Here is a 21,795-nt window from a genome sequence, read left to right on the forward strand (position 1 = left end):
ATTATTGCTATGTTTTGCTCTCTCAGAATCTCTTTTCTGTCTCCTGTCTTAAGGAAAGAACCATTTGACTAGGTTAACTTTGGCAGAATGCTTCTGTAGAAGCCATTTTTGCAAATATCTTCTGACTTTCTGTTGAGCCTTGCTCTATGTCTCATATCAGCCATCTTCAGATATGTTTGTGGGTGCAAAGGGAGAGGGGTAACTGGACAGCAGGAGGAGTGTGGCTGATCTTGCTGTCCCTTTTTAGAGCAATCTGGTGGAGGAATACTTTGAAGCTCACAGTAGTTCCAAGGTGCTCACTTCGAACCGAACACTGCAGAAGTTGCAGACAAGAAGACTGAATCAGGTACGCCTCACAGTGAAGTATACAACTCTTGGAGTTTTTGATTCTTTGATGAAGAAATTTTCTTCAAAATTTCCTGATGTTGTTATTTTCACTTTCTTTCTGTTGATTACATACTTGGTGGCGATGCTGATTTAGGTAGCATTTTGAGCATTAAGTTTTCTGCTGCTCTGAGCAGGGACAGTGCCCAGTTGTTTGAACCTCCAACAGTAGGGAAAATGCAGGGAGAAGGTATCAGGTAAGCAGATCGTTGAAAGCTGCAGTTACCAGAACAGGTTGAAGTTTGCTTTTGGGGGAGGAAAAGAGGGAGAAGTCGAGTTGTAGAGACCTGCCTTAAAAAATTACCACCAAACCAGCATTTTTGTCAAAGAAAGGCTTAGGGGAATTACAAGCTGTCTTGGCTATTTATGTGTACAGGAAATAGAGAGAGCCCTTTTCATCTGAGCATTACTGGGTCAAGCCACGTGCAGGACTAGGACAGCTCTAAATGTTGTCACCTAGTTTGTGAAATGCACTTTGTCCTCTTCCAGTTCCTAGGAGACAGGAGTGGTCTAATTGTGGTGATCATATTTGTTTTTTTTCCTGTATACCTTTTCTAGAAGACAGCTCAAAGTGAGCAGTTGCACCCTCCAGAGACATGTACACAAGGACAGGTGCTGGGGAAGCATGTAAAATACTTGGAGCTCTCATGTCTATCACTGCTTTTTGCACCCATCTGTGTTTTGAAAGGTGGCGTATATGCAGATTGCCTGATGCCTGCTGTTGTCTGGAATTGCTACCCAGAAAAACATCTGGATTCTTAACAAGTTCTTTCATAACAGCTCTGGAAGGAAATCAAGGCTTTCAGTATTAAATCTACTGCTGGCTCCAAAGAAATGTTGTCTCTTGGTGCTTTATGTTTGTCTGATACATTGCAGTTGCCTGTGTGCTTTCCAGAGTAAACTGTCATCTTCTGCAAGGGAGTGGAAAGCAAAGCTGTTAAAATTGAAGAGCCAGGGAGGCCAGTGTAGACGTGATGCCATTTGTCATGCATTACTGTGCAGTTTAAACATCAACATCCCAGCATATCTTTAAAGCTGAATTAATCTTCTGATTCTTGATGCTTTTGAAATACTACTACATTTAGGTGTCAGCTGCAAATTATTTCTTTTCTGCTGTATTTCTTTTTTAAGATGATGCTTGTGAGCATTCTTTTGCAGTGACAAACACCTGAGCCATTGCTAAGCACGGTGATTGCAGCACTTGCTCCTGTGAGCAGGGCTGTGATGTTGGTATCTTCCTGGTACAGTGCTTGGTGCTGTGTAAGCTCTTAGTGTGTTCGTTATTTCAGTAGTGGTTTTCCCATACTTGGCAGGAAGAGATAAAACACAGTGTGATGCCATTTCTAGCCCTAGTCTGGCTGCAGTTGCCCATAACAAGGTTACTTAATCTCTGCTTTTTTCTCCAGTAGCAAAACTGTGCTTAGAGGGGTCTTCATGGGAAAAAAACACAAAGTGAGTGCACCAGCAGTGAAATCTATTCTGCTTCCTAGCTGGAGAGCATACTAGAGGGATATTTGTAAGGACTCCAGGTGAATGTCTTGCTTTTTCTCAGCTGTTCTCTTATCTCTTTCTCAACACAGAAAACACTGCATGACCTTTTGAAAAAAGCTCCCCTTGCCTATGCTGCTGAAATGAAAAAGCTAAGCCAGCAACATGAATCCCTGTTTTCCAAGTGGATGCTGCAATTACAGTAAGTATCCAGTGAGAGTCATTGAAGAAGCCTAGTAAACAGACACTACCCTCATGTCCACAACATCATGTTAAGGAGCGACTTTGTTTTTTTTCTTTGGTTGATTACTTAAGTTTAAAATTAGGTGGCATTAATTTAGCGCAATGTTTCCTGTGCATCAAATCATACCTGGCTGACTGTGAACTGAATGCCTGCAATGAGATGAAGTTGCATTCTGCCTGGCTAGTTTTTCTGTGCCTATGCAAACGAAGCTAGAAGGGCAGTCGCAAACAGGGAACATGAATAACAAGAAAACGGGGAATGTGAACGATGAGAATGTCCTTTGTCTTTTGTGAACAATCTGTTTTGCTTACAGCAGTGTAGTTGGCAGTGAGTAGCCCACCGCCAATTTCTTCAGTATGTGGCTATCCCCAGTGTCGTAGCTGTTAACTTTGAATGCCTACAGTACCTAATGACCTAGGCACGAAGAAACCTTACTGCTGTTGGAAACGTTAGCAGTGTAACTTTTATTGGGGTTTGTGTGTATCTTCGTAGAAAGGCGAAAAGAGTAAGCATCCAGGAGAGCAAATGGGGAACTATAGAGAACTGCAAGATTCTGAAGTGCCTTAGAGAAGGCAGGCCACCAACTCTGAAGTCAAGTGTAGATGTTGACGAGGAGAAAGGCCCTCCGAGGCTTTGCGAGGGAGTGGAATATAAAGAAATTTCAGGTCCATGGAGCGTGACAGAGTATATGAAAAAGACATTAGCTTTGCAAGTTGAAGAGCTGCAAGAGGAGTTAGCCATGACCCAGTGATGTGGGCAAGTGGTTAGAGATGTATGTGGCAGGGTAGAAGGAACAAATCTGTAGGCGACTGAAGTCAGTGACAGTTCTTGAACACCTTACCCTTGCCCAGTGCTATTTGAGTGACCTGACGTTCTTCTTTCTGGTCAAGATGATGCTTTTCTTGCTTCTCAAAAATAAAGCTTTGTGATTCCCTACCATGTTCTCTTTATGCTTTCCTGCCTCTTTCTCTGTGCAACAGTTAGGATAAGAAAGAGACATGAGAATAATTTTGTTTTGAAATTGTGCCTGTGGATCAGAGTACAAAACCACTGTGAAGGCTTACTTTTTTTCCTTTTAACTGCTTTGACCCATGGTAAACATTTAATCTAGTCACTGGTGAGGGGGTGAACATGAACGCTGGCTACTCTCTTCATTATCTGAAGTTGCAGATCTAGTCTCATATTCTTGGACTACACCATTTTTGTCCCTAGATGTTTTGCTAAATTCATGGGCCTCCAGACTGCTAAAACGCTTTTACTAGGATGCGTGTGCCACATCCATATTTCAGATTCCTTGCGGCTAAACTTATTTGTCAGCTGTGAGCTGAAAGTAAGCCTGGTATTGATGAAACATGAAATTTTTACAGGCAAGATTGCAGTGGATTGTTTTGCTTAATGAACGTATGAACACAAAAAGGGAGTTACACTGAATCATAAAAGTACATTTGCTCACTTTTCTGCAGCTTGGGTTTCAATATCATTCTTTATGGACTGGGTTCAAAGCGTGATTTGTTAGAGAAGTTTCGTACCTCTGTGCTCCAGGATTCTGCTCACCTTGTGGTTAATGGATACTTCCCCAGCATCACTGTGAGATCTGTAAGTGTGGGGAAAAAAGCTTATGGGTTTATCTGATCATTCTGCACTACAGATACCTCTGAAGTCTTGCAGTGCAAAATGTTAAGGAAACCTGCCGCATCCTATAGCAGCAGACTCTTGAATGAAGAGCAGTTCCTGTCTCTCCTTTAAAAGTTTAAATAAATTAGCCCGTGTATTTTCAAAGGAATTGCAGTAATTCCCATTGCTAATAGATATAGTCTAAAGCCTTATTTGTTATTTTATGTCACTGTTTTGAAAAAGGGTAGAAATTTTTGGTTTGTGTTGACGGTTTTGGGGATTTGATGGTAAAAATCAGTTAACTCCCTCATGACAGCCAAGGGTTCAGTTTCAGATTTTCTGCACTAGGTCCTTCAGTGCCAGAGCCCCTCAGAAGGGTCTGCTGTCTTCTTTTTCAGATTCTCAACTCCATCACAGAGGAGGTACTGGACCATATAGGGAGCTTCCGCAGCCCCCTTGGCCAACTTGAATTCATCCATAAAAGGTTTAAAGAAGGTAAAACGACTAACTTTACACATAAAAACATTAGAGTCCGCTTACTGTTAGGAGAGCTTGGACATAATCTTTCCTCATAGCTTTCATGTGTGCAGTTAGTTTCATAGTTTATTATACTAGTGTACTTTCTTGCTTGTAATTTATACCGCATATGAAAATATATATATGCACTAGGAATATATGTGTACGTGATCCCAAGCTGTTAACCTCAGTCACTATTTCACACACTAGAAGGAGACTGAGGAAGACATGAGTGTTCTAACAAGACAGAGGTTCCTGAACCTTTTGGCAAACTGAAATGCTCATCTCTCTTGCACTTAGCATAGTGCTTTTGGACTTTTTTCACATGGTGTTTCTGTAGCCATGCATTCCCTGGAAGACAGCATAGGTAAACTCCAGCTATATGCGGGATGGTTCTTAGTGGCTCCTTGAGGACCTGATACAAACCTCACTGAAATCAACAGAACAAAGAACTCTCAAACGATTGGCATGACAGTTGCTGACAGATTCCAAGTCCTTTAAGCTCCTCCTGGAAGATCGTGGCCTGAGGATTGTTTCCATAAATTTCAGTATAGGCTGGATTAAGGCTTAAATGTACATGGTTCGGTGAAATGGCCATTTAAACTTAATGTATGTGTAGAAGAATGGCTGCAGAAGCATGGCCTTAGAATCTCTGAAGATCTGCACAATCCAGGCCTGGTATTAGAATAGGCCTGTAATCAGAATTGTACTGAAGTTGCTGTGCTGAAGTTAGCAAGAAAGGTAGCCTTGAGCTATTCTTGAATCCTGAGACCAAGTAATGTTATGCCAACAGGCCGTGGCTGTAACAAGCTACAGCTGCTGGGAAAGCAGGTGCAGGGCCAAGAAAGATAGGGCCCAGTATAGGAAAATAGGGAGTAACAAACTACAAGGCTGAAGCACAGCAACACAATTAGCTACATGGATAGAATGCTTATTTTAGTCATGATAATTAGGGGTGTGAGAACCGCGCGTGTTTAGAGACTAATAACCAATTATATTTCTGCTTTACGAATATGCATGTGTATCGGTTCTATATAAGTAGTGTTAGAAACTAATAAAGTTGAGCAAGATGCATAACTCGTATTGAGCGTCTTGATATATGCACATACGTTAGGACGAAATAAAGGACAGCAGTGTCAAACAAGCAGGTTAGAACTGGGTTCAAAAGCAAAATTAAACAGGTGTGTGTGGCACATGGAATGCTTGCTGGATTCTTTTTGAATATCCCTTTACCACTTGTGTAACTGTACACAAATTGCCACAAATTGTGCATGGCATTGGTGTTTATGTTCTGTTTTCCATCATTACCTTATGAGTGTTTCTGGTGTGAATAAATGAAAAAGACTGATTAACGGCTGTACCCACCTGAATCTACACAAATCAGTCTTGCGTAGTACAGCTGATCTGACTGGGAGTCTGAAGAACCTCTGGTTTCCATTGGCAGCCAAGTATGTATTCATTCGCACAAAAACTGGCTACCATTCCAGATTTGTTTTTGGATTCAGGAAATAGCTGTTCCAAGGGATAAGTAGAGCAGCAATGAGTTAGCTGGAAATTTTAACATCTACCATTTTCATTATCCAAGCTAAGTCTTCGTAACTTCCTTTGAGGAATGAGTGGGAAAGATTTCCAATGAAGTTGGTATGCTTTGGATCCAACCCTGAATAGAAAATGCATTTTCATTGTGTGAGGAGGAACTTAAGGATCTTAGTCATGTAACTGAAAAGAAGCTGAACAAACTGTTTAAGATTTTCATCCTAAAATACATTTCAGTGACCTTGAATTGCAGGACTAAAAGTCATAGCTAAAACGGCAATTCCTGGTAAAGCTATGAGCAAGTGGACAGTGGATTACAAGAGAAAAGCTTAAACTGCAAAAAGAACTGTAACTGTGATGAGAAATGCAATATAGTGAATTGAGAAAAAGCCTTTCAGGTGCTCAGAAACACTTACGTGTGGGATAGACATCAAAGTAAGCTGTACAGGGAAAGTGATTTGATACTGGAGTGATTAATATGGGGCTTGATGGAATAAGCTTGTTCTAGGCTGCACTGGGAATGGAAAACCACTTTGTGTGCAGTTTCTTTGATTGGTTCTCTGCTGTTTTTTTCTGATCTTGCAGATGCATCTTTAGAGCTCTATGTGCTCATTCATAACCTGGACAGCCAGATGTTGAGAGGAGAAAGAAGTCAGCAGATCCTTGCACAGTTATCCTCTCTGCCTGGTGTTTACCTCATTGCTTCTATCGATCACATCAATGCTCCTCTCAGTGAGTCCCCTTGGGCCGATGTAGCAAAGAGAGAAAAATCTGTGTTTTACTTTGGGCTGTTGAGCATGTTTCATAAGCTCATGTATTAGTACCGTTACTGTGCAAAACAGATCTGGTAATGTGTGTGTGGTGGTAGCAGCTAGAAGGCCCAGCTGGGGCTCTGGCTGTGTTGAACCAAAACCATAGATACTAAGAACTACCAGTCACTGATCATAATATACAAATAGACTCCAAGCTTCTGGCACCCTTCGATTTAGGGGCTTACTGAAATGGAGATTGAATGTTATGTCTGTCATTGCATCTAAACAGTTCTGTTTATTAGCCAGAAATGCTTTGCACACAACTGACTCTGGAAGGATTTAGAGTATATCCATGAAGCTGGTATGAAAAAGGGATGCATGTAAATGTTTTGTTGCACAGAATTTGTCTTCCTTGAACTGCAAGTATGTGGCTGTATGTACTGTGAATTTCACAAGCATATCTTGTTTCCCCAATCCTACAGTAGAACTAAGCACATTTTAATGTTGGTTATTTAACACCTTAGAAGAGCTGAATCTCCCAATTCTGTCTGCTCTTCTTTTCCCTCTGTCTAGTGTGGGATCAGGCAAAGCTAAGGCTCTACAACTGGCTTTGGTATGAAACAACCACATTTAATCCTTACGTGGAAGAAACATCTTATGAGAACTCACTTTTAGGACAACAGTCCGGATCTTTGGCTTTGAGCTCCCTAACGCATGTCCTGCGCAGTCTCACTCTCAATGCTAGGTAAGACTGTTAAAACTTCATAGCAGCACTTGCTGAGGATCCAGTTCTTAATGGGTTACTCTGGTCTACACCTAGCAGGAAGCAATTCCTGTTTTCTGACAACAGTGTTCAAGATGGAGATGGTAGGACCTGGATTCCAATTGATTGGTTACTTGAAATTAACAGTGTTTGGATAGCAAGCCTTGTCCAGTGATGAGATTCACGACCGGAACTTTGTGCTTGAGGGAAAAATCAATACTTCCTAATGGTGGGGTTTTTTTCAGTTTGGGGTTTGGTTTGTTTTCTGTTTCTTTTTTTCCTGTTCATTTTCCCCTGTCTTCCTCCTCTCGCTTAGGGGGATATTCAGACTGCTTGCTCGGTACCAGCTGGAGAACAAGGACAACACATCTTATCCAGGTATGTACCTACTTTTTCTCATCTGTGTGGGGTGTTTGCCATTGCCAGCTTGGTCACAGCAGCACTGGCTTCAGTAGCATAGACTGTCTTTGTAGAGGTACTGTCTGACGGACAGGAAGTCAATAGGCAGGCTGGTTCTGAAGGACCTCGCCTTCCTGTTGTCTCCTTTGATGTTTAGACATGACTGACACCATTCATGGGGGACTGCGGAGTTAAAAAATTAAAATAAGGAAGAATATGAATTTTCATGACTAGCACTTAAAGGACCAGGGAAAGACAGGAGATTCTGTTCCCATGCTGCTCCCAAGTGACTTCTGATGTGTCCCTGCTGTCTAGGATATGTGTGGAATATCCTGTCACTGTCTCTAAACAGGTGTTGCAGGGGGTATGAATAACACGTTAATGGTAAAGAAAGTTGGAAGTAAGATAGAGGAGTTAGAAATTGAGAGGAACCATGCTGGGAAGTGCATTTAAAGTGCTATTGAAATTCCGTTAGGCAGACAGGGTGAGTGGAATGTTAGTTCAGCTGTTTGGCATTAATTACTGAAATATTAGCTTGGCTGTGTACTTGAAAGAAGTGATGTTACTGTAGCCACTGTGGTCTAAGCCAAAGCAAGGTTTGTAGGTGGAGATGATACATGTTGTTAGACCTGGAAAAATCTGACAATCTTACCACTTCTCTTTCTTGCTCTCGCCTTTTCCTATGCCCAGGGCTGTCTTTCCAAGACTTCTACCAGCAGTGTCGAGAGGCTTTCCTTGTGAACAGTGACCTGACACTCAGGGCACAGCTGACAGAGTTCAGGGACCACAAGCTCATCCGGACCAAGCGGGTGAGTTGGGGGAAGAAGGTAATTCTGGGTATTAGCCACCTTAAACAAAAAAGATGCTTACTTGCTGCTAAGTATCCCCAAGACTCACAGCTCACAGCAAGGCTATGTTGGTTGAAGCACCTAGAAACTAGCAAGAGGCTGAAATTCTGTTAATTGCAGGTCTTTCCATGCCTCTGATTTCTCAACACCCTTTACGTGCATAGGGGGCTGTAAAAACGCAGTGTGCTTTGGTCACTCTGCAACCTGCAGGTCTCTTCTTCCTGAAGACCTTGAGAAGTAACAGACTCTGGAGCCTGCCAGTCTGCTTCCAGTAGTCACCTGTGTTTGCACAAGAGCAGAATGCGGGCTAAGCCCTAATAATGCAGTATGGAAGCAGATGTGGGAGCACTATGCTGAGGAGCTGTGTGGTGTCAGACTAGCATAGCCCACCAGAAGACTTCACATACACTGACTCTTCTTGGTATTTGTGCATTTCGTGTTGCTCTAGTGAAATATTCCTGGTTTTTGGCAATGTAGTCCTTCTGAATGCCAGCCAGCTCTCACCCAGACCGCAAATGTTAGCATTGCAGTGCTGTCTAGTGGCTTGCGTTGCACTGTGCTCTGGTGTTAACAGAATGTGTATGCATGTCTGTCCTCAGGGAGCTGATGGTGTGGAATACTTACTAATTCCTGTAGATGACAGTACCTTGACCGACTTCTTGGAGAAAGAGGATGAAGATGTATAACGTGTCTCTGTTCTCAAAGCATCTACAGCAACTGCTCTCAAGGGCTGCTGGAGAGGGGCCTATACTCAGATCTCTCTCCCTCCAGCCCCAAGGCTGCTGGACTACTTACTGAAATGTAACAATGGTAATGAATGATGCTCATTGTTCAGCTGCTTCAGGTAGTTTGGAATGATGACTTCTGTAAGCGAGGCATCTGTTGCTCTGTAGTCAGGTTTGTCTGCTTTGTTTCTTAGCTCAGATGCTGCCTTCTTCATAATCTATGCAGCCAACCTTAAAAGCCAGAAAACCAAACTTGGTAAGATCGTGCCTTCTGCTCTCTGCCCCACCAGACATGACAGTTTGATTGGAGCAGTTTACTTGGGAAGTGCAAATCACTAGATGGTCAGAGCTTTAGTTTGTACTTGTGGTGCAGCTTTTCTCAGCTGAGTGCTTTCCAGTACTCCTCTGCCAGTTAGACAAGACTAGCTTCCAGTGTATGAAGAAGCCAAGATTTATAATGCTGAGAGACCTGCCTTGACTGCACGAGAGAAGAATACTAGTGGGTTTGGGATGCTGTGGGTAACTTACTAAACTCTCAGTAGAACGGAAGGACTTGCCCCAAACCCAGATCCTTTTATAACAAGATCCAGATACTCAAAACTGTGGTAGACTCAAGTCATTACCTGTTGGTGAGGGCTTCTTTTATCTACTTTCCAAGCTGCCATCCAGGACTATGAAGAGGCTGTGAGGTTTTTTGGTTTATTTTTTTAAAAGCTTGAGTGTATATATGTATTTTTTACATCAGGAGTGTCCACTGATCCTGGAGGAGGCCTTAAATGCCACTTAATAAGCTCTCCCTTTTTTTAAGCCCTTAGAGGTTGGGAGACTGCTGAAGTGTGACAGCTTTTCTTCACTTTTTTTCTCAGGTATGTGGGGGTAAGGCCTGTAGTTCCGTCAACTGTAGTCTGCCAGCCAGACTTCAGGGACTCTGTGTCTAATATTCGGTAGCTGTGTTACAGCTCAATGTTGTAATAGTTCAAATCAATAATAAATAAAGTACTTTATTAATTTTCATTAGCTTGTCTGGTCTTCCACAACCTTTTTATGCTATAGGAAGATAAGAGATCCTTGTGGCACTTTCATTACTATGTCAAATACCTGTACAGATCCTCATGTGGTTTGCAGAAGATTTTACTAACATGTTAATAAAGTAACTTATTAGTTTGAAAAGTATTTTATATTGTTTCTTATAAGGTATAAAAATTAAAAATAGTTTGCCTGCATTTTAATACCAGTATATAGCTTTTGAAGAGAAACAAAACATCACATGGAATAATAGTTACCTGGTCTCACTCGCTGAGAGAAGCAACAGAGGTTTACAGCCTGACCTTTGTTTGTTTTGAAAAGACAGGGTATCTGCTTAGCCCGTTGACAAGTTGACCTTTCAAATATAGGACCTAACTAGCTTTGTGGGAGAGCCTGATGGGGGAAACTGGTACATGCCAGCAGTACTCTCCAGATTCCTCCCACAGAACTTTTTCCAACTAACATTCTCTTCTGGTGGCATCTGCATTTTACAGGCTGCAATTCTGAAACTTTGCAAAATGCATCAGATCCTGCCTATTGCCACTTAGGCTACCACCACAATCACTAAAACAGATCAAGGCATTGTGTCTTTCTTGAGTTCTCCAAGTTAGGTGTAGAGTTCAAGAACTCTGCTGTGGTGACGCAAGTCGAGGCGGACTGAAAAGAAACACTATGTCTGCGTGGCTGGGTTTGGACAAAATGGCCTTTATTGTTTATACAAACTATTTATATATCTTAGACAGTGCAGGTGTCAGACCCTGAGAGGTTTTTGTGTCCTTCTTGCTTGCTATTTGCTGTTGCTGTAGGTGCCTGTATGCTGCGGTTCGGTTCTAAGTTCCGATTCTTCACACCCTGTTTACATACCTGACAATTTGTGGCTGTCTTAAAGGTACACGGCTAAGTCTTTGAAGTCAACTAATTTGTCTGCAGACCCTAACAATTCCCCCTTTTTGTTTTTGAACAGCTAGTACCAGGTTTGCCATGTTCTGCAGGGCCCTTGCAAACATGACAGCAACCAAGGTAATAGCAAACAAACAATACTGCCAATTGAGTGAATGGATGCCAAAAAGGCTGAGATTTCCTCAGGTTTTGGTAACATGTTGCTGCAATGGGGCGCCTAAAATCCACGCAGCACATACCATCCAAATCCTCACAGCCGTGTCCTTGAACCAACAACAAAAAGCCAATAGTTGCTCTGTTTTGTATGTAATGGTGGCAAATTTGACTCACATTCTTAACTGCCTACCAAACAAGGTGATTTGACTTTGTAATGCTTTCCCTGCTGTTAGTTCGAATAAGAGAAGAAGCACTGCAATACGTTCCCATCAGTTCCATAAATCAACTCCATCATTACCACGTGTTGATTTATGCAGGTGTCATGGTCCCATCATAGCCTCCTACTACATTAGCATCTACAGAAAGACAATTATCGACATTCAAATTGCAAACGATATCAACTTTTGGATTAACATTATACAGAGGTAATCAATTATCCCAAATATCAAGGCTTTTAGTAAGATTCTTCATTCCCCACATACATTCACTTTCTTGCAACAATTTCTGCAAGTCAGTTTCAAGGAAGGGCACACCAAACAAGGACTGGTTCAGTAAGGAGGCCACACATCAGTTGTTGGGTTGACTGGCGGCAGCAGCGCTCCCACGATCCGGCACGCTAAGCTCAGGCCGCACACAGCGAGCAGGCATCCATTGTGGACCTTCATCTGTAGAAACACAAGCATCACCTCTCCCCCAAGTTAATAATTCATGCGGTCCCGACCAATGCCCGGTAGGAGGGTCTTTTATGCGTACTAAGACACCTTCATGCTTTTGCTGCTGTCACCAATTGACACAAAATGTTGGACAATGGGAGGCACCGTATGGTCAGCAGAGATTTTCAGAAAGTTCAAAACATAACATGTTTTCTCTAATCGTGCCTCTGGGGTCATTCCCTTCATTCCCCCCCCCCCCTTTTTTTTTTTTTAAAGTTAGTGCCACTTTATTAATAGACTCACACCAATTTATACCCCCAGCTAAAAATACACACGCTAAGCAGACTTTGTTATTTAAAAGGTGATCAGTTAAAACTACTCGTTCACACACTCCCATCTCCCCTAAGGTTGGTCCCGGTGTGGTGCCTACCCGCTGCTCCCCCCTTGTGCAGGCATCCTGTTTTTTCTCATCTTTCTGTCCAACTCTCTTACCTCTCTGCGAATACAGTTTGTTTGTCTCCCTTGGCCTTGCGTATGTCCTTCACAACACCTGCAGCTTGTTACAGCTTCGGCCTGCTATTACAGCAGTTACTTGGTCTGCATTGCTCATAATATGTCCGTTGTCTTCCAGCCATTCCACAAATCCCCCTTTTTGTTTTTGAGCGATCCAGACCCCTTTTATTATTCTGTTCATAATTCTTATAAAGCAATTCCACACACAGATCAATATCATTAAAAAGATTACAGTGGCAATTAATACCGTTGTCCTGTGCAGAAACAAATCTTTTAACCATCCAGTAATTCCTAAACTCTGTAGCCAGTCTGTTAACCCGTTCTCAATCTTTATGGCCTGTACATTTTTTCTTAACTCAGCGAGCTGCTCATGAATAGAGTTAGAGTGATCAGTCAAATTCATGCAACACTTCCCTTGGTGCTGTTCACTCTAGGCTACTCTCTACTGTTCATGCCATTTCCTTATCTTCTAGAGGCGAGATCACATTCCTCCTTTGTTTCTGTCTCATCCTAGTTTCTTCTCATACTCCCTTAAAGTTATTTAACTCTTTGCTGCAGCATCTCAGCTGCACATCATTCAAAGCAAGGCCAAAACTGCACATCATCAATGTCAAACCAACCCACTGTCTCTGTTCTGTTGTTCTGTACAATTCTACAATTCCCTTTTTTTTTTTTGGGGGGGCAGGGTGTGGTTTGTTCTGTTTTGGGTTTGTTTTGGGTTTTTTGTTTGTTTGTTTTAACAGCAAAATACATTTCAACCGCTGTAATACAGTAGATTATAGACGGCTTTTCCGCGTGACAGAACACAGTCACCCTGTACTGCGAAACAGTTTTTTGCAAGTCCTGTACTACTTTCCAAGCAAACGGTGTGTGAAGGTGAGGATTACCAGCAGCCGCATCTCCCAATACAACAGGATATGTGTGCGGTGCATCGGTGGAAGGCTAGGAGGATCAAGGAGCGCTCCGCCTATCTGCTCTACTAAATCCCAGTTCCCGTCTCTTAAAGCCCCACCTCTCAGCCTGCCAAAATCGGCGAGGGTCGCGCGTCATTACTGTACCACTGGAAACTGGATTTTTACCACCTCCAGCTTCTTCACTGCCTGGGACTGATAACGGTGGCGTAGCTGGACCCGAGTCCGGGTTTTCGGCATTTCCACCCGGAGCCGAGGGGGCGGGCGCGGGGCGGGAGCGGCCGCGGGAGGCAGGAGTGTGGGCTGGCACAAACGTTGGGGGGGTCAGGGGGGCTGGGCTCGGTCCGCCGAGGTTTCTGCCTGCCGTCCTCGGAACTGGAATCGGTATCGAGTGTAAGTCGATACAGTCGGAGAGATTTAGGGGATTCGGGGCATTGGGGAGTGGCGCCTGCTAAGGGACACGGACTCTCCCCCTCCCCCACCCCCTCATCCTCCTGTCTGTATTCTGGAGGGGGATACAGGGGAGGTTTGAACGATGTACCCTCATTCGCATTTTGCTGACTTTTTAAGCTCCCACTCGCGTCTTGTGGACTCTGCAACTCTCCACTCGCATTTTGCTGATTTTGCAAGCCCCCAGTCACATTTTGCTGATTTTGCAAGCCCCCATTTGCGTCTTGTGGATTTTTGAAGCTCCCTACAACATGTCTAAGCAGTCCCCATGTAGGCAAAAGCCCTGACGCCTTTTTGCCCCCTTTCTCCAGAGCTTCTGACAGTGTTGATCCTAAATTGTCCCAGGTCGACACACCAAGAGCAGTCGCGGGGGACATTTCCACTCCATGTGTTTTGGCCCACAATAACATATTTTTTAACCGAAGCCCATCTAAAGTAATTCCACGCTTCTCTAGTACTAATTTCCACATAGATAGCACCATGGTATCTTCTTTAGATAACTTACTCCCCGTGCTGTCCCTGGTGGCTCACCTTACCGGTGTCAGTTCTCCCGGGATCTGGCAGCCGCTCGCTGCGCTCCTCCGCTTCACCAGGCTCCGCCTCCCCAGCAACCCGCCGGTCACGGTCTCGGGATCGCTCCTGACACCCCTTACCGGGGTCACATCGGCACCGTCTCACAATCTCTTTTTGATACCCCTTACTGGGATCATACAGGCATGTGGGGGTCACCAAATGTGGTGACGCAAGTCGAGGCGGACTGAAAGGAAACACTACGTCTGCGTGGCTGGGTTCGGACAAAATGGCCTTTATTGATTATACAAACTATTTATATATCTTAGACAGTGCAGGTGTCAGACCCTGAGAGGTTTTTGTTTGCTGTTGCTGTAGGTGCCCGTATGCTGCGGTTCGGTTCTAAGTTCTGATTCTTCACACCCTGTTTACATACCTGACAATTTGTGGCTGTCTTAACGGCACACGGCTAAGTCTTTGAAGTCAACTAATTTGTCTGCAGACCCCAACACTCTGCCACTTGAAAAAGATGTGTTCTGGAAAAAATTTTAAAAGTATTCTAGCTAAGCAGCAGCCATATCCTATTTTGCAGTCCTTTGACTTTCCCCAGTTCTTGTGAAACTCAAGATGTTGGTTTAAATTACATTCTGAGTACGTGTGGAAGACACCGCCTAATGTGTTTATAACCAGTGATACCATGGTGCGTTTTCAGTGCAACTGGATCTGGTTTTCTAGATGTGAAATTTACTTTAATGAAGTGCTCTAATCATCCTGAGTCCAGAGTCAGCCACTAACAGCAGACTACCAGATGCCCAGACAGGCCAAGAGGAGGGCTGCAGGGGAGACCACACATCTGCTAAGAGAAGGTTAAGTTTGAATAATTTTTTGGCTGCTGCCGATTCTGTGGTGCAAGCTAAAGAGAACGACTGTGAATTGATTCCAGGGGGCGGTGTGTGTGTGTGTGAAAAGGATTTTATCCCAATTTCATTTACCCCATCTATGCATTCATTTTCTGTGTCTTGAATTCTGTGTATGTACTAAAGCAGTAGCAGGGTAATGTCTTCTGTAGCAACACAGAACTGTTTGATTTGGAGGGGTCGCTTCTACAATCCTTTACTGGGGAAAGAAGAAATTTCCTTCTACTTCCTGTTCCTCAGCTTACTGAGAGGTCTTCATGGTACCGCTAAGAACGGTGGCCATTATAGGCTGTGATAGCCTCAGTAGCTTCTGGTAATACCGCAGTCTTCTCTTTCCACTTAAATGTAAGTGGAACAAGACATTGGCAATTATGTGGTGGAGACATTGCTTGTTGAGCCAGTTTTATTAACTGAAAAGGATGGTGCCAAGTTCTCTACCAATTTGCCATGGATATATTTTAATTTTGTTCAAATACTCTGGTGTGCACATAATCCAGACGTGGTATGTTGGGTTTTTTTATTAAAAAAACAACCCACAAGAAAATAAACCCCGGGCATTACCAGTGATGAAAATGCTACTTGTTCAGTTTCAGTAATCCTGTAATTGAGTCATAGTTATATAAACTGTTTTAAAAAGGAAAGTAATAAAAGCACATTAAATTCATTTACAGCTTTGTTTTGAGTTTTAACCTTCCAAAGCTTTTATTTAATTGAGAGTCCCTCTATTAACAAGCCATAAAGCTGCATTAATGGTAGATTGTGCAGTTGAGTACTAGAACCGAGTACCTGAATTGTGGTCTCTATTTGCATACCAGTGGTGTCTTTAATAAAACTGTTAAGGCAAATGGATGCTCCACACCCTTTCATAAACTGTTATCAGGAGGTTTATTAGCTAAAATATCAGTGACTTGTACGGACGTGATTCAACATAACTGCAGTAGGTGGAACTGCTGTGTAAGCTTAAATCTGGAGATAAATCGAGATTTTATATTTTACCCAAACCAATCCTTGAGTATCACGGTTACTGAATTTATCTAACAAAAATTCTTGTTAGAAGAGAAGTCATCTAACAAGACGCAGTAACTTATTTAAGCGCAGCCCAGTAATTGAGTACATCGGCCCTCTGTAGCCCAAAACAAGCATTTATTTATCTGGCAGATGACAAAACATATCCCAGACTTTGAGGGAACATACAATACAATCATTCTGTACTGATCCAGTTCAGAGCATCTCTATTAAGCTTGCAGTTGGATAGGTCTGTGCAAGATACCATGAAATTCTTGACAGAATTCTCTCCCCACTGTTTTTGTTTCCTATGCTACCTGGAGGGGATCTCTATCCTTCTCAGACACGATTATGTTGATTTTGTTCTGTAGGTGGACAGCTAGCATGTCACGCAACTCTGACAAGAAGCCTCGCTCAGTGTTGCTGTGCTCACACAGAATAACACTTATCCCATTGGCAACTGCATCCAGAACATCATGGTGGGACATCTCTCCTGCCATTTTGAGAAAGAAACGCCATGTAGATCGCCAACAGTACAGTTTAGGTAACCAGGTTTTTTTGTAACGTATGCAGAACCTTAGCTACAAGCTGGGAAGACGTAACAGGATTATCTCCCATAAGGGAGAATGCAACACCATCTGCTTGGTATAAGAATATGTAATGCTTCTGCTCCCGTTCCCCTTGAAGGACATCCAGCTGACGTCCCATGTGTAACTTGAGACAAAACCTCAGAAATTCCTTGCCCTCAAATAGTGGTAGATTCTACCACTTTGGGCAGGAAATAAAGAGTATGCAGTGGTTTGGAAGCAGACCGTGGGTGTCGTGCATTGCTGTGACGGAGGATAGCAGTTGGGAAGCCTTGCGAAGAAGCTGTCTGAGGGTCAGCTCTGCAGGGCTGTATGCAAGGGGGAGATGGGGCATGCCTTACCAAAGAACTTGCCTGAATTAAGTATTACAGAATGCAAGGCAGCCTTCACATTGTTGGCAAGCTGTAAGGAGTAGCTGTCCCATTGTCAGGAAAGAGGATAATGAACCAAGTGTCTCCTTGGTCAGATACACCATGGCATTCCTTTGGAAGATTCTGTAGACTACATTATATTCCATTTTCCATGAAGGAATTCTGTAGGGAACTGAACTCTTATCTCGCCAAAAGAGAAACACACTGAAGGTTGCGATAGCCTGCCATCAACACCGATTTTGTGCTGGAATAATGCACGTATAGCCATGCTTTCATTCAAATAACCTTCACTATGCCATGCAGCCATCGATCCACGTTCTCTCTACTGTAATGTTACTCTTTTATCATTCCAATAACTAACTGCTTGTTTCTCGATGATGGCAGGTAATTCTTTCTGGCCAAATCTTTCAACAGCCAGTCAACTTTTTTTTTTTTTTTTTCTCCTTTCTCCCCCCCTCCTGCTTTTTTTTCCCCCTAGTGACTATTTTTATAAAGGTAACAAAACAGCGACATAGTATTTTACCTGTGAGATAGAGGTCAGCTTCTGTTCCCTTCAGGATGCTGCTCCCAGAACCAGCACACAGAGCAGCTTTCCTCACTGGTGATTCTGCAGGATGCAAGGTGCCACAGTTAAACTCCCTTCCCTGTGCTCAGCCCTCGTGTCAGTATTGCTGTTAAATTGTTTTGCAGTAACTACTACCTTGATTTTAGGCTCAGTGTAAATTTGCTGGAGGAAAAGACACATCTGTCAGTTTGAAAGAGTCATAGGCCTATAACAAAAATAGACGTGTAGATTTTTTTTCTTCAAGGGGTAGAAGGTTTGCAGAAAACGACAGCACAGAGGCTGGCTGCTAGGTAGTCACTCCTGGTGAGGTGTTAACTTAGGTTTCTGAACCCTTTAATAGGCTGCTACTCTTTCCAGGACCCTCATGTTCCAGTTTTCCAACTAATGATGCCACTTAAGGCAGTGTTTTGCCTCTGAGATACACTAGTTCCTAACTTTTAGCTCTCAAGTGGCCAGTCCTGGTGCAAGCTGAGAGCTGGTCCATGCCATTAAAAATCTGCCCATTTGCTATTATTGCTGATTCTAAGCTATTACACATGCGATGGTGACAGGAAATTTAATTCTTCATATATATTACTTCACTAGTGAGGGGACACACAACAGAGTTTCAAATATCTGTTAAGGTTTTACAGTATATTGCCATGTAATTACTGCTGATAATTTAAGTGGAGTCACACCACTACAATCCTGCACCACAATGAGAGGCTTCAAAATAGTTTGGGGGTTTTTTTAGTGCAACTGATAGTGTCAGAGGCTTCTAAAAAGACTTCTGTCTCATAAGCTCTGAAGAGTTCTCAACATTTGCTCTCAAAAATACTAATAGTTGTGCTTCCTGGACATTAGGATAGGTAACAGGCATAAGAGGATGCTTGTTCCACGTTTTACTAGTGACCCACTGTTTGTACTAGGATAGTTCACCTTCCTTGCCACTATTTCTCTTGCATCAAAACATGTCTAGTTGTATGTTCATAAGGATACCATGAAGTGTCTTACTGTTTTAAGATGCTTTGAAATTTAACATTCAGTTGCAAAAGGGAGTGTACAGTGAAATGGTACGCATTTGTGTCTGATATCTGGTGGGGGAATCTTAGTCGTTACACAAATTATGAAAAAGTACGTCTCATATTCAACTTACGCTCTCCCTGCTCCGCAGTGATAACCAGCATAATATAGAACTTCCAGTTAAAAATAAAGATGAGATTCTTTTTGCGTGATTTTATCATGTAAATTCTAAAATGCTGTTTCTTAACAGTGCTTCACACTACCTGGAAGTAAACACATCCAAGGCAGCAGTATTTCACACACTCATGTACCCACTCACGCCCCTTGGCTTCCTGGAATACTAGTTCTAATGGACAGTCTCACTTGAAGGCCTGTTTACCTAGTGTCTTGCTCGCTCCCACGGCTAAGCGGATGTGGGGTAATTTTAGGTGGCTTTTGATACGCTCAATTATGTCTGACAAGGAGACTGGCTCGCTCAGTGTGCACAGACGTCCCATACCATTATGGGGAAGAAGAGGCTGAAAAAAAAAATTTAAAATTACTGTGAGAAAGCTGACCCCAGAAGTTTGCATTGTTTTTCATACTGTACAAAGATGAGTATGCTGGGCATTCAGGAATGGCTCTGAACTTTACAAAAAAAATACATCTCGAATATAACATACTAAGTATACTAGCTATTGGAATTGATTCAAAAGTTAGTACAGGCCACACAGCTATTTGCTGCATTGTTCTGGAAAAGGTGCGTGGCTTCAAATCCCCACAGGCCAGTATTTCAGAGCACTGATGGGGTAGCATAGAAAACCTGTGATGCTACTGACTACTGGATTCCAGCATTTGGGGCACTTGGGTCACACACGCAATACATTCACTGGATGTAATATATGATTATATTACCTTTTGTAATAGGAGAATCTCGGTCTTGCGATAAAGAAGGCTGTTCTGGGACAATAATGCCACCACCTCCAACAGTGCTTTCTGAGAGCAATTCAAACTGACTCGTGTTTGCTCCTCACCATCAACCCTGAGGAAAGATATGCTTGGTGCTTCCTAAGAAACTAGATAAAATTTCAGCATTGTATTAATATAAACAAAGTTATTCCATCCCAGTGGCTATTCTACCACAGAGAAAGAAAAAAGAAAGCATTGTAATAGCCTAGTCTAGTCTAGGTTCTTGGAGGAAAGGAACCTAGGGGAATTTAACTCCACTGTCCTCATCAAATTTCCTGTTAATACTCTTCCTTACTACCCCTAATCTACGTGATGCTGTACTGAGTTCCTGTTACCATTTAGTATGACAAAGACTGATCAGAAAGGGATGATTATTCCCTGCATTTCTAGATCTGTTGCTGAAAAGAAACAACAGCAACACACAGAGAAATAAAGTGACTGCAACAGTAAAATACCATTCCAGCGACTTAGTGTGTCAAATGACAGAAAGAATCCAACATTAAGAGAGTGAAGCAGATACCTGGCAGGGAGAGTGGTGAGACAGAAGATCTCTTGGATGTCTTTGATTTTGGCCAGCACCATGTCCAGATGCTCAGTGTTGTCTGTGCAGAATTCTACCCGGTGACTGCCCTCAGCTGGATAGCTTGGCGCCATTGATGGATGCAGTGGGACGGAAGTACAGGCACCTGAGAAAAAAGTACAAGACTGCAGTTTTATAAAGCTTGGTAAGTGTCCTAATACTGATTTAGCACATATCCTAAAGAGATGCAACAAAAAGATGCAAATGCTGCACTTGAATCCATTTTCCCTTATCAGGACTGAGGACTTGCTGCTCTGTTGTCTCCATTAGGCACAGTCTAAAATAGACTAAAATAGCAAAGAAGCTGATGGATACATAACATTTGTCATTCTTAACGCCATCCGTTTTATCCTAAGAATTGTATGAAACCAAAATAGCGTCTGGTTTGTAAATCAGGCTGGAAAAGACATCGCTGTTTTCATTTATGAGCCACAATACAGGGTAAGAACCTAAAAGCTTTTCAGATACCTTAAGTCCTTTGCAAACAATGAGATCTTGCCCTTTAGAAATTAAAGGTGGTGACTTAGGTGCCTAAAGTTTGCATCCAAGATGCCCAATAAATATGCTGCACCGGTTCTGACTACAGCCAATTGTACAGTCATGCATCTGGAACTGTCCTCTAGTGTTTGTGTCCGGTATGCCTCGCCAAGATAAATTCCCTAAAGACGTGTTTGTGGGGTACTTAGAAGTACGGAGGGGGGCAGAGAAAAAGCCCTGAAATCGTTAAGTGTAAAAGCTGGAAGAAAGGGAAATGAGGGAAGGTCCCCACATAAAATAGCACATACTTAAGAATAATTTTAACCTTTTTTGTTTGTTTAACAGAATCTCACCGAGTCCCTTCGTTAGCCAGTTATTGACTCCGTGAGGTACGGCATCGTACGCTGTGTGTGGAGAGTAAATCCCGATCCTGTGCTCCAGAGCTCGCACCACCAGCCGTTCCTTCCAGGTCTTCCACGTCACTCGCTTGAGCGGCGCGAATATAGGAGGGTGGTAGGAAAGAACGAGGTCTGCCTTCTTCTGCACTGCCTCCTCCATCACCGCTTCGGTGAGATCGTTAGTGAGGAAAAGGGTGCTCACCGCGTGGGGAGGGCTCGGTTCCACCAGCAGCCCCACGTTGTCCCAGCTTTCGGCCAGCGAGAGGGACGCGAAGTCGTTCAGGGCTGTAACGAGCTCCCCGAGGTCCATGAGGGAGCGCGAGGGCAGGCGGCCCCAGGCGCGGACGCAGCAGAGAGGCCGGCGGGCGCCCCGCAGCATGCGGCACTCCGCCGGGGGCCGGCAGCAGGCGGGAACGAGCCCGGGCGTTCACCGGCTGAAGCGCCGCCCGCCCAGGGCGGGGAGCGCGGCCCGGCCTCCCCCGGGGCGCTGCCGGCGCTCCCGCTCGGGCCGTACGCGGCTTCAGCCTCGCCCGCCGGATCCCGCCGGAGAAGCGCGC

At 43.4% G+C, this 21,795-nt stretch overlaps 2 protein-coding genes across 11 annotated transcripts in view; one reads left to right on the forward strand and one right to left on the reverse strand.

Annotated features, from left to right (window-relative positions):
- The window catches only part of LOC130154051 (hyccin 2), a 73,684-nt gene extending 63,401 nt beyond the window's left edge, over nt 1–10,283 (forward strand). For all 6 annotated transcript variants that reach the window (XM_056349700.1, XM_056349702.1, XM_056349703.1 and 3 more), the window contains 9 exons: nt 248–346; nt 1,965–2,074; nt 3,580–3,712; nt 4,129–4,225; nt 6,368–6,514; nt 7,108–7,279; nt 7,614–7,675; nt 8,387–8,505; nt 9,144–10,283. In XM_056349700.1, coding sequence (XP_056205675.1) covers nt 248–346; nt 1,965–2,074; nt 3,580–3,712; nt 4,129–4,225; nt 6,368–6,514; nt 7,108–7,279; nt 7,614–7,675; nt 8,387–8,505; nt 9,144–9,230 — 1,026 coding nt within the window. In that variant the 3' untranslated portion in view covers nt 9,231–10,283. The remainder of the gene's footprint in view (nt 1–247; nt 347–1,964; nt 2,075–3,579; nt 3,713–4,128; nt 4,226–6,367; nt 6,515–7,107; nt 7,280–7,613; nt 7,676–8,386; nt 8,506–9,143) is intronic.
- Nucleotides 10,284–10,980: 697 nt separating this feature from the next.
- NIF3L1 (NGG1 interacting factor 3 like 1) lies at nt 10,981–21,741 on the reverse strand. Of its 5 annotated transcripts, none has more exons than XM_056349735.1 (6): nt 21,194–21,741; nt 20,304–20,469; nt 19,730–19,856; nt 19,215–19,353; nt 17,792–17,875; nt 10,981–11,147 (listed from the first exon to the last, which is right to left on the reverse strand). In XM_056349735.1, the coding sequence occupies exons 1-6, from the start codon at nt 21,615–21,617 to the stop codon at nt 11,083–11,085; spliced, it is 1,005 nt and encodes a 334-aa protein (XP_056205710.1). In that variant the 5' UTR covers nt 21,618–21,741; the 3' UTR covers nt 10,981–11,082. The 5 variants fall into 5 exon arrangements, with proteins under 5 accessions (XP_056205710.1, XP_056205708.1, XP_056205709.1 ...); XM_056349733.1 differs by lacking the exon at nt 10,981–11,147 and adding an exon at nt 11,417–12,016; XM_056349734.1 differs by lacking the exon at nt 10,981–11,147 and adding an exon at nt 14,668–14,812.
- Between the last annotated feature and the right edge of the window lie 54 nt (nt 21,742–21,795).

Source organism: Falco biarmicus, chromosome 8 (assembly GCF_023638135.1).
Source record: "Falco biarmicus isolate bFalBia1 chromosome 8, bFalBia1.pri, whole genome shotgun sequence".
Classification (NCBI taxonomy): Eukaryota; Metazoa; Chordata; class Aves; order Falconiformes; family Falconidae; genus Falco; species Falco biarmicus.

Bases quoted from the DNA above. Each gene is read 5' to 3' on its own strand.
- NIF3L1 (XM_056349732.1), bottom strand. From the start codon at position 21,617: ATGCTGCGGGGCGCCCGCCGGCCTCTCTGCTGCGTCCGCGCCTGGGGC. The intron at 17,876-19,214 runs GTAAACAGGCCT...TGCATCCTGCAG, and splicing joins GGGAGCGAGCAAGACACTAG to AATCACCAGTGAGGAAAGCT. The intron at 16,804-17,791 runs GTAAAATACTAT...TCAAAATGGCAG, and splicing joins AGCTGACCTCTATCTCACAG to GAGAGATGTCCCACCATGAT.